General features: G+C 37.3%; 1 protein-coding gene across 1 annotated transcript in view; it reads left to right on the top strand.

Moving 5' to 3' along the window:
* Window positions 1–13,058, top strand: part of LOC126285149 (carboxypeptidase D-like) — a 225,740-nt gene that overhangs the window by 74,400 nt on the left and 138,282 nt on the right. Inside the window, exons 6-7 of the mRNA XM_049984464.1 lie at window positions 5,611–5,835; window positions 8,590–8,781. Of these exons, the coding sequence (XP_049840421.1) occupies window positions 5,611–5,835; window positions 8,590–8,781 (417 nt within the window). The remainder of the gene's footprint in view (window positions 1–5,610; window positions 5,836–8,589; window positions 8,782–13,058) is intronic.

Below are 13,058 nucleotides of genomic sequence, written 5' to 3'. Positions count from 1 at the left end.
GTAGTTGTAAGCAAAATAGATACCAACTGAGAATCATTGGAAGAATCCTTAGGAAATTTAACTAACCAATGAAAAAGGAAGGTTATGAAATCAGTAAGAAATTCTTGAATATTGTTCATCAGTCTGGGATAATAAGTAGGTAGGATTAATAAGACAACAGAGAAGATCCAAAGAAGAGCAGTATATATCATCATAGTTTTGGTTAGAAAACATGAAAGCATCACAGAGAAGTTCAACTAACCCCAGTGTAAGTTGCTATGAGAAAAGTATTGTGCTTCACAGAGAGGTTTACTGTTAAAATTCGGAGAGTACATTCCAAGTAGTTTCAGGCATGGTAACACATTACTTCCTGCTACATACATCTCGCAAAGTGACCATTATGGTAAAACCAGAGAAGTTAGAGCTCATATGAAGGTTTAATGACAGTTGTACTTCCAATACGTCACATGCAAATAGGACAGGGAGGGGGAAAGGTAACAGTGGTGTCTGAAGTAATGTCTATCACATACCATAGATAGTGTGTAGGATATAGAACTCCTTGTTGCTGGGGACAATATCTATTACATTCATTCCGAATACCTCAGATTTCTTTCATTTTCAATGTAGCTTTAGTCACGTGATCAATAGTATTAAATTCTTTGGGCAGGTTTAGAAATATTCAATAAGCATTTCCTTTATGTCTGTATATTTTAGGATAGCACACAAAGTCATAGACAGCTTTGTTTGTGGATGTAGAGTGGCTGAAGCTGTCCTGGTCATTTGGTTGTAATGAATTCTTGTTTGTGTTCACTAGCAGCTCATTATAAAAGAGCTTCTTTGAGGTGCCATTAAGCTCTGCTACTTTCTTGCGATTGACTTCATTATCTGTGACACCATGTGTAATGGTGGCAGTGGGTGGATGAGGAACACTGTGAGGAGGCGTAGAGAGGGGAGGGGAGAAGTTTTCCTAGCAACCTAGAAAATACTTGTAGAAAAAGAGAGAGTATTATATACAACATAGATTCTATAATGTAATGTAATGTTTCTTGTGCAACACCATTAATGGTAGAGAGAGTGGGAGCAGAAGTTGTCTTAGCAACCTAGAAAATATTTGTAGGAAAATGGTGATTAGTATTTACAACATAGATTCTATAATATAATGTCATGTTTGTTGTGCAATACTGTTTGGAATATCAGTAGTGTGTATGGCATTGCAATCCCAAAGTTAGTCTGGGTTAGATATCTTGTTATGTTGCTGAAACATTCATTGAAAATATTTGCTACAGTGTTGTCATAGGACACTTGTGAATTTTATAGCTTTACAACTAGAACTTTTTGTATTCAGTGTTGTGCCTGTTTTAAATTTGATGTTATGAGTGACCTGTGTCTTGTTTTGTGATTTGTAGATACATTCATCATTTGTCCTTTCCTTGTATCTTTATTATTTTGTGAGAGCCTGTGTTGTTTTGTTGTCTCTTTCTTTCCCCTTCTTCTTCTTCTTCTTCTTCTTAACCCAGTAGCTATTTAGGAAGCTGTTCAATACTCAGCATTAACTCTTGATTATAGTTTATATGCTATGAAAGTGGTACTGTATCTGGACATGACACGTACAGATTGCTGTAGGAAACTACATGGTGGATCAAAATAAATTTTAACAATAAAAAGCAAGACAAGATTAGACAAAGACTGTTTTAATTGTTAGAAATGCTTTTTTTCCTTTTTGCAATGAAATGGAGAAATATTTTCTATAGATTGGATGCTTTTGCACCAGTCACAGGCCAACTTTTATTTCTAGCTGGATGTAATCTATATTGCATAATTGGAGAATCTGGACCATGTTTCATGAAAATTTATTTGCATTTGTGTCATGCGAAGCTTCATCCAATTTCTATCCAATTAATAAGAACAGAAGTTCGTAATATTACTATCACAAAGTCCCTGCTATCACTCAATTTTGACAGATGATTTTTTTCTGGGCAGTGAGCTGCTGTTAATAACAAAGTCTCATAGTCTTATTTAACACCATAGTCTTGTAAAGAGAACAGGTCTGTGAATAGAAATCATATCTGATGTAGATCCTTGTTAGTGTATTTAATGTAGGGTTAAATTAAAAGTCTTGGTCAGGGGCTCACAGTTTATCTCTTTTATTTGGAGGCTTGAAGAAATCAAATTATAGTCACCACAGATGATTTCCATTTTTGGTATTTTCAAGGTACTGAACAAGCTTTCAGATTTGAAGATGAAGTTTTCTGGAGGATCTGCATCCATTACCATTACTAAATGTGTGTTCCTGAGTTCAGCTGCTGCTGTTTCAAAGTGTTTTCATTATAATGTATTGAGATGTGTCTTGACAGCTTCATATGTTAAATTCTTCTCTGTAAAGATTTCTGTTCATCCATGTTTATAGTAATCTTACATAGCAGAAAACTGGCTTTTTCTTGTTTGTATTTGGCACATTCGTAGTTAATGCTGTGTTCTACAAATAAAATCAGAATTTTGGTCAGATCATAGTATTAAATCATAGAGTTCGTAGTATAGCTTATATTTTATTTTATTTGCATAGATATCTGAGATATCTGGAAATTATGATGCATCAGCTTACAAGGGTGTGCTGATAGCAAGCCTCCATCTTTTTTATGTGAAAACTCTTTATGTGCTTTATAAATAAAACAAATGTTATTAATATTCTGCATCTTAAATATTCTCAACATAGCCACCCTGGTGACGAACACTTTCTCTCAATAAGAGAAGAGATTTTTGATACTGTCACTGTAGAAGGTTTGATTTTGTAAAGGGAGCCACAACCTCACCTCTGCTTGCACTGATTCACCATCAAAGTGAAGTCCTTGAAGCTGTTCTTTCAGTTTTGAAAAAGATGAAAATTGGATGGGGCCAAGTCTGAACTGTACGGAGGATGAACAATGATAATGAACCCAAGGTGATGGATTGTTGCAGATGTCACAACACTCATGTGCGGTCTGGCATTGTCATGCTGAAGGAGAGAGCACTCCATGTGTGGACAAACTTATTGAATTTGAAACTTGACACACTGTTTGCCACACACCGACATAATTACGTTTCAAACAGCCGTGTTACCCGCTACAATTCAGAGCTCTGTAATGACAGGGGGCTGCAAATTTGTTGAAATGAAGAATAGAGATGTAGAATGTTAATAAATTTGTCTTATTTAAAAAGCTCTAAGAGTTCACATAAAAAATTCAGAAGCATTTAGTTTCCAGCAAGCTCTCATAAATCAGAAGAGATGATTGTTATTTTGATTACAGTTTTTATTGCTGTTAATTGTTTCTGATGATCCACTTACCTTTATATTCGACCTAATGAAAAATATGTTTTTATAATTATCTATTTTATAAGTATATCCTTTCTTATGTCTCTGTTTTTTACTTCTTTAGACCAATCCCCACCCCACCCCACAAACATTCAGTTTTCCTTTTTACCTATAAATACCTACAGTATGCACACACCAGTAATATTTTGCTTTCTTATTAATGTCTGTCTTGTGTGTGATTTATCACATGTGATGGATACTAAATTAGTACTGAAACTGCAAAATAATTTGCACGCATCTTGGTGCTATAATTAACACTGACAGTGAAGAATAAGAGGAGAGTTGCAATGAATATAAGTATTAGAGTGCAACAACTAACAAAAGTGGAAGATTTCAAGTAGCTTGGGAGCATTACAGAAGACAGCACAAGGCATGATTAGGATATTAGTGAAAGGAGAATGTAAGCCCATAAATTTCTGCTGAGTGTAAGAAGCGTGTTGTGGAATAAAGGTGACCACCAAAATGCGAACAAAGTTTACACCATGCATATTATGGACCAGTGCTCACATATTCATTGGGTACATGGGTAATGAAAATGTAGGTGAGCAGGGTACAGGCTTGTGAGGGGAAATTTCAAAGAATCAGGATAAAACTAACAAAAATGGATAGAGTAAGGAATGAGCAGGGTGGGAGAAATGGTGAAAGAGATTCCCATGCAAGAGAGAATAGAAAAAACAAGATGAAAATGGAATGGACAAGTTAAAAGAATGAGAGTTGGCGAGATACTGAGACTGCCTCAATAGCAGGCAAGAGACCTAGAGGAAGACATGAGAGACAGATGGATCATTGGAGTGAAGGAATGTGTGAAGAACAGAAGAGAAAACTGGGACAGAGTGCAGAGGGATGAATGGTTGGAGGACAGGGAAAGATGGAAAGAGTTATGTCCTAAGCAGACCAAGCCAGGTACTGAAAACTGTAAAAGATGATGATGATGAATAAATGCCATTGGGTGTCGTCATCTTAAGTTTGCCATGTAAATGTGGTAAGTAGTATCAACTGTGCAGTCTTGTTGGTACTTATTGGTTAGTGAAACTGTCTTTCTGCTTGGGAAAGACTGTATGAAGGAAGATGTGAAACAGTCATAATGTAAGCACCATTTTCTTGATTGTAATTGGCAACAGTTCATCGAAAGACATTCTGTCACCATTTGGTCTCATGCAGAAGTTCACCACTTAGTGAAGATTTTATGAAGACCAGTGTATAAATTTCAGAAGAGACCATATCATCTCATGGCGTACCAAACAGTGAATTAGTGTACCGGTGGTTATTTTGGTTTGTGTAAATGGAATAACTATTAATTCTGGCATGCAGTCTTCTCAGTTAAGTTTCCTACACCTGCTAGTTTTTCGAAAAATATATTTTTCTATCAGCAGCTCAACATTCATTGTTTATTTCAGCTTGTTGCTGTCAGCTGCTGTATAACATATTATTGTTTCCGTTGGTGGCTACAGTATTTGTCTTAGCCAAAGCTGAGATGCATGTGTGCTGTAGATTGCTATCTGTACATTACTCTTTGACTGCTTTGGCCAGATTTCTGGCTTACAGTGCTCATTCATCTTTCTCTGAATATAAGCCTTGTTTGAACACAGGAAAATATGCAATTACAGTGTTGTCATATCATGTAATTCAATCTCTGGTCCAAAGTTATAACTCGTAAGATGAACTATTACACACAATTTTCTTAATTTACTGCAACAATCATTCATTGATGAAAAATCTTTCTGTAAATTAGGGGAATGCAAGCACTGTACCAAATTAGTGCTAAAGGACTTCCAACTCCCTGTGTCCTCTCCCTCCCACAAAATCTACAAAGTGCAACAAGCATTGTTTGACAACTGTTTTAATACACCAGTGGTCTGAAATTATTTCACAACTAGATGCTGAACTTATTATGTGAGAGAAGAAATTAAGTTAAGAGTTTAAATTTAATGTCACTGTTGAAAAACACATCCTTAGTGTTTGAGTGCGTGTTTGTGTGGGGGGATTTGTGCACCCTCAGACGTGCGTGAATTGCTTTTGTTTAAGAAATAGGTTTTACCACATATGTTGTACATTGGAATATGTTTTCATTGTTTCTGTCATTAAGGTTGTGCTACTAAATATTAAGTGAATGTTTTATCTAAAGATTATAATGATGTTAAAGCTATTGCAATATTCCTGAGTCAGTGTATTTCTGCTGCTCAGCTGGGCAGTTTACTAGAAAATCAAGAAACATAAAAGGAAAGCCATTCATTACAATTGAAACAGCTGAAGCAACAGGTTTTGCTTTTTCTAATTTCCAGAGGACATGAAACCAGAGGTTATGACACATCCATTAACAAATGCTGAAGGTTTTATTCTGCCTACTTCATTTTATCACCATAACTACACAGAGATGGAAAACTTCCTTAAAAGCATAGCAGAAACATATCCTTCAATCACGCGCTTGTATTCTATTGGTAAAAGTGTTGAAGGTCGACAGCTATACGTCATTGAAATTACTGACAACCCAGGACACCATGAACCAGGTAAGTGGACATAAATAGAAATTTTACCTATTCTTACCTCAATTATTGTTGCAAGAGACTCACTTCAGTCTTCTGAGACTACCTTCTTCTTCTTCTTCTTCTTCTTCTTCTTCTACTACTACTGCTACTACTACTACTACTACTACTACTACTACTACTTCCACTTCCACTTCCACATCCAATCATCAGTTGATTGTTGGAACACACACACACACACACACACACACACACACACATTATCCTAGCTGACAGTGTCCTGCAGCCCAATTCAGGTGAGGATTTATGTTTGACAAATTAGCTGACATGCAAATAACTAGAGAGGGGCAAGAGATTCTGATGGCTAGGAGAAAGGACCAGTAAGGGAACAGTATAGGAATATAGCACCAATCAGTCCATACAGGTCTAGGCGGGGGATGTTGGATGTAACGTATGATGAATTGATAGAGTCGGTTGGAAGGGAGGGGAGAGATAGAATAGAGGAAGACCACAGAGAGAGAGAAGTGCGTGTGTAGAATAATAAGCTGAAGGGGGTAGTGACAGGGATGGAACTGGTATGGAACAGCAGCTGGCAGAGAGTGAGGCTAGAAGAATTGTGGAATTGAAGCAAGAAAATTACCCATATGTATAATACAGAGATGGCTATTATAATGGGAGGGGTTGTGAAGCAAACATTGAAGCTGAGCATGTTGTGCTCAGCAGCATATTCTATCACTGTGTGGCCAACTTTGTTCATTGCCTCAGGCTGGGGGTGGACTTTCATTCCCGTGGACAGATGGTTGTTTGGTTGGTGGTCTGCCCATACAGAAGGCTGTGTAGAAAGTTATTGTGGGGCTGGTACATGATTTAACTGCTTTCACAGGTGTCTCTGCAAGGGGAATACGTATATGGTGGGAACATAATGGGATATGCTGAGCATGTGCGAAAGACTGTCTGACCTGGATCTTTAACAGGGGCACAGTCAGTAAGGCAGAGGGTTGGGAGTATGTGTGAGATATGAGTGAACCAGTAATTTTGTAGATAGGAAGGGTGATAGAACATCACTTTCAGAGAAATGGGAAGGATTGTGGGAAGGATGCTCCATCTTTCAGGGCACAATGAAAGCTAGTCAAAGCCCTGGTGAGGAATATGGTTAAGAGGTTCATGTGTATCCTGATACTGTTTAATGGGTAGATGGAGTGCTCCTTTGAAGCTGGTTCATAGAGATAGTTGAGGGATTTGTGGATATGGCACAGGAGATCTAGTTGTAAACCAAATATGAAAGATAGAACCTCACTAATAACAACTTCAGCTACTATTTTGTGCAGAGCTTTATAGAGACTGGCGGTAAAGTTCGTGAAACATTGTCAGGTGACATGTTCAACTTGTCATTGCAGCATAAATTGAAACATACCATAAAAATGTTTTAATAATAAGTTGCACTAACCATGGTGTCACGATACGATTAGCTCTGCACCAAATAAAAGGTGCAAATATCTCATTTTAATATGATGGAAATACCTATGGTCATGGCAGTAATGCAATCTCCAGAATAGCAACTGTGGTGTTATTTATTACATATATCAGATAAAAAAGCTAAATTAGTCAAGTAAAATGAATTGCAAAGGAAACTCTGTTAGTTATCAAAATCAAAATTTTTGTCTTAATTTTGTGCATTGACATATTTGGGAAGAAAATTATTCAAGTAATTTTTATGCAGAGTTGATGTAAAACTCTCTTAGTTTTTTGAGTCAGTTTGTGTATTAGGTGAAGAGTGTGTGAAACTATAGCATAGAAATAAGCATGTTGCTTATTATATTACTGTATGGAGCTTAAAGTGCCAAAAAAAGGGTAAATACTTGACTTCAAGAATACGTTTCTTGTGATAAACTTTACGTTTGGAAACATTCTCTATTGTTGACTAAAATATTGTGTTTGAAGCAGATTTTTCATGGTTTTGTAATATTCAAAACAAATAAAAACTGTCTGCCAGACTTAAACTGATATCAATCCACATCAGGGATTGACTCCCAGTATTAGTGTCAAACTCCACAGTGATTCCCCATCTAACCTACCATATATACGTTGCAGGACTAGTGCTTCTGCAGTAGAGGATATTTTCAGAGATTGGCCTACACCAGTTTCAGGACAGTTAATCCATGAAACTTTTTCTGTTTGACAATTATTCATTGTATTGGATGGTCAAGATGCATTAAGACTGTGCACACACCACTTAGATCCAGACATCTGGCTTTTACAGGATTGCTTACTTTGCTTATAAAACCAGAACAGTAAAATACAAACTGTAGATCACAATTTACAGGAAAACAGAATACCTGTGGTTAGTTACACACAGAGAAGTAATTAAACAGTTCCACTATGCTTCTTCTTCACTTGTTAAAGAGAAGACAAAAAAAATCAGATATTTTATTGTTTTTACATGTTATGAAGGTTATAAAAGTCATCCAAAATAGTGATGTTAGAGGAAAATAAGACAATTGAAGACGAATAACGAAATTCACAGTGCACTGTATTTATGTGAACAATAGCATTGCTTCTATTTGTTTTCATTAGTTCAAAATTCTCTACTTGATATCTTGTTTCATATTAGGTCTGTTAAGTCTCCTTTGAGTCAGTGTCATGGTCAGTCACAGAAAAGTCTGTTGTGCAGAGGGGCTGAGGAGACATTAACGTGTTTTATGACATCACACTGAAGTATAATACGAAATAATGTTTCGATTTCTTAAAGCTGTGTTACATTATTGTGTTAATTGACAGGTGAACCAGAAGTGAAGTATGTGGGTAATATGCATGGTAACGAAGTGGTGGGACGTGAGGTGCTGCTACTCTTCATAAAATTCCTATGTGAGAATTATGGAACCAATGACACTGTTTCACGCATTGTGAACTCTACTCGAATTCATATTATGCCAAGCATGAATCCTGATGGTTATGTCAGAGCTAAAGTTGGTATGTATAATTAACTGCCACTAATATTTGATTTTCTTGTGTATGATAATATTTTCTGGTTTCTGTTTTTCTTTGTCTTTCACATTACTTTGAATTGGTACATTCTTATGTATTTCATAGTGTACACTAAAATCAGTGTGAGGTAATTGACATTTTTGAGGAGTTACTTAATGTCATGCTGAGTATTGCTTCTGAAAGCAACACCAAGTAAGGTGAACTGAACAAAGTCATAATGACTATAAGAGAGCAATGCAAGAAGTGTTCAGTGAAGTCAAACGTTAAATATTGCCGACCTACATTACAAAGAATCCTTAGAAGTTTTGGTCATACATGAAGTCAATAAGGGTTTTAGAATCATATGTTCAGTCGCTCAGTAACCAGACTTGCACCAAAGTGATAGGTGACAGAGAGAAGCTCAAAATACTGAAGTTGGTCTTCTGAAACTGTTTTTTTGTGGAACAGTGTAGCACAGTTTCTCATTTCAATCATTGTGTAAATGCCAATGTGACAGATATTGAGATAAACGAATATGGAATAGAAATCAGCTAAAAGCAGTCAACAGTGGAAATATGTGTTGTCTGTTTGGAAAATTTAAAGTATTCTGAAAAGATAGGCTACCCTGTGCCTTTCTGAGCACCACATAACAACAGTGTTAGAGAAATTACATGTAAAAGATTATACTGTAGCTTCTTACTCATGTGGAACTAATATGGGTAAAGGAGGAGTTGTTTCATATATTAAGACAGAATTCGAGTTCAGAAACACTGAGAGAAGTAGAGTTTGTGGTGGTCAAAACATAGAAGTGTATGCTTGTAAATTAATACAGAAAAAAATAGTTGACTGTGTGTAGATCCCCACTAGAAAGTTCTGAACTGTCTATGCCATCTGCCAGAGAGCAGCAAGCAGTTAATAGTCTGCAGTTATTTCAGTGTACATTTTCTAAAGGATTCTTATAGGAAAAATGATCAGAAACTCTTATTTGGATCCTACAATTTGATCTCAATAATTAAATTTACACCATCAGTGGATAAGCTCTCAAAGCAAGAAATTAACTGTATACACAGTAATAGGTGCTCTCACTGATCACGATGCATAGTTATTTAGGATAAGTAAGATAGTCTCCTACAGTATTGATACTTCTTGGTAAAAATCAGTTAGAATAATTAATGACTCCAGAACAAATGTTTTTAAGAATAGTTTACAATAGATGACCTGGGCTGAAATTTGTAATAAACCAAATGTTGACATAAAATTTAAGTTATTACATGATAAACTCATACCATTATTTGAAAATAGCTTTCTGCATAAGCTAATCAATAAGGACATTAAACAGCCATGTTGAAAAACCATGGATCGCTAGAGGGACTGAAGTATTTTGAGAAAGGAAAAGAGAAATTTATCTGCTAGCAAGAAGAAGTAGAGATCCTAAAGTAGTCGCACACTTCAGAAACAACTCAAAATTACTTAGAAAATTTATTAAAAATAAAGGAACATGCACAGTATGTCAGAAATCAATAATTCTGGAAACAGACTTAAGGCTGAAACTTCCTGGCAGATTAAAACTGTGTGCCCGACCGAGACTTGAACTCGGGACCTTTGCCTTTCGCGGGCAAGTGCTCTACCAGGAGAGCTTCTGTAAAGTTGGAAGGTAGGAGACGGATACTGGCAGAAGTAAAGCTGTGAGTACCGGCCGTGAGTCGTGCTTCGGTAGCTCAGATGGTAGAGCACTTGCCCGCGAAAGGCAAAGGTCCCGAGTTCGAGTCTCGGTCGGGCACACAGTTTTAATCTGCCAGGAAGTTTCATATCAGCGCACACTCCGCTGCAGAGTGAAAATCTCATTCTGGAGACTTAAGGCTGTTTGGAATGTGCTAAAATGGAGACTGGATGACTGGCCACGGAACTGGATAACATTGCTGTTGAATTAAACACAAGGACTGTAGCTGGTAAGTCACAGGTAGCAAATATGAGTAATAATCATTTCCTAAATATGGTGAAAAGTTTGAGGAGAAAAATCGCAGTGCTATTTTGAAAAAGCAAGCCTCCTGAACTTCTCTCTGGGTGTATCACTATCTTCTTCTTCTTCTTCTTCTTCTTAAATTAAGAAAATTATTTATTCTCTCAAAAAGAAAAATTCACCTGGGTAGGATGGTGTTTCCAACAGAGTGCTAAAGATTTATTCCCATGTGATAAGCCCTGTCTTATCTGAAGTAAGTAATGCCTCACTAACTCAGGCCATTTTTTCAGAGAGATTGAAATATGCCATTCTTAAACCGCTTTTTGAGAAATATGATAGGAGAGGTGTCAATAACTACTTACCTCTTCTGTCACTGGCATAATTTTCCAAAATTTTTGAGAAGGTAATGTATTCTAGGATGGTGCCTCACCTGAGCAGCAATAACATCCTCAGTAAATTACAATTTGGATATCAGAAGAGTTGCTCTGCTCTCCCTCTACAAGCCATAACTAACAAAATAGCAAGGCTTGGTATTTCCTGTGACCTGTCTAAGGCATTGGATTTATGGGACACAGTATCCTTCTAGTTAGTTAGCTAGCTAGTTACATGTTCCATGGATCATTTTGCACAATAGATTGTAATGAAGTGTAATGAGTCATTTTACATTTGCATTGAATATTAATTTGCACGTACTGTTACATTCTGACCATTTCTAAACTTTTTTCCTACAAAAAGAAAAAAAGGTATACAGATGTTATTTAGTAATGCCTACTCACCACCTTTTATACGTTACAATAACAGAAATTTTTCTACGGTATAGAAGAACTAGTCAAGGAGACATTTTCTCAGTTTGTTATAAAATTTTACTTTGTTGCCTGTCAGACATTTTACATCACTGGTACATTTTTGTTGCATTATTGTGCACACCTTCTTGTGCTACATACAACCTTAAGGGGGAAAAATGAATGTCATTTTTCCTTCTGTTATTGTAATTACACTATGTGATCAAAAGTATTTGGCATATGTTCAGTCAGGTGCTGGAAGGTTTCTTGGTGAATGGCAGCCCATTCTTCATGGAGTGCTGCACTTAGGAGAGGTATTGATGTCGGTCGGTGAAACCTGGCATGAAGTTGACATTCCAAAACATCCTAAAGGTGTTCTGTAGGATTCAGGTCAAGACTCTGTGCAAGATTCAGGTCAGGACTCTGTGCAGGCCAGTCCATTACAGGGATGTTATTTTCATGTAACCACTCTGCCACAGGCCGTGCATTATGAACAGGTACTCGGTCATGTTGAAAGATGCAATCGCCATCCTCAAATTGCTATTCAACAGTGGGAAGTAAGAAGGTACTTAAAACATCAATGTAGGCCTATGCTGTGATAGTGACTCGCAAAGCAACAAGGGGTGTAAGCCCCCTCCATAAAAACATGACCATACCATAACACCACTGCCTCCGAGTTTTACCTGTTGGCACTACACACGCTAGCGGATGACATTCACTGGGCATTCGCAATACTTACACCCTGCCATCAGATCGCCACATTGTGTACTGTGATTTGTCACTCCACACGATGTTTTTCCACTGTTCAACCATACTGGTGTGATGTGTGTGGCTTATGAGCAGCTGCTCGACCATGAAATCCCTGTTTTCTCACCTCCCACCGAACTGTCATAGTATTTGCAGTGGATCCTGATGCAGTTTGGAATTCCTGTGTGACGGTCTGGATAGATGTGTGCCTGTTACACTCTGCGACCCTCTTCAACTGTCGGCGGTCTCTGTCAGTCAACAGACAAGTTTGGCCTGCACGCTTTTGTGCTGTACATGTCCCTTCACATTTCCACTTTACTTCACATCAGACACAGTGGACCTAAGGCTATTTAGGAGTATGGAAATCTCGCTTACAGATCTATGACACCCAAACACCTGACCACGTTAGAAGTCCGTGAGTTCTGCGGAGCACCCCATTCTGCTCTCTCTCACGATATCTAATGACTATTGAGGTCTTTGATATGGAGTATCTGGCAGTAGGTGGTAGCACAATGCAATATGGAGGACATATTTTTTTGACAGTGTCAGGATACTTTTGATCACCTAGTGTATTTACCTCATTGTTCCTTTTAAACTCCAGTCAATTATTTATGACAAACTTCATGTGGGACAAAATGCACTGTGAAGCAGTAGTCAGAATGCACAACTCCTTAAACAGATATCTTCGACAAGATCGTGGGTGAGTACCACATGTTTTTCTTACAGTGTATTTTTGTGGAGTGAAGAGTCTATCTGAAAGATCAGTTACACTAGAACATTGTTCCATATGACAT

This window comes from Schistocerca gregaria, chromosome 8 (assembly GCF_023897955.1).
Source record: "Schistocerca gregaria isolate iqSchGreg1 chromosome 8, iqSchGreg1.2, whole genome shotgun sequence".
In the NCBI taxonomy this organism is placed as follows: Eukaryota; Metazoa; Arthropoda; class Insecta; order Orthoptera; family Acrididae; genus Schistocerca; species Schistocerca gregaria.
Note: the sequence above shows the minus strand (reverse complement) of the source record. Positions and strands in the feature narration are given on the sequence as shown.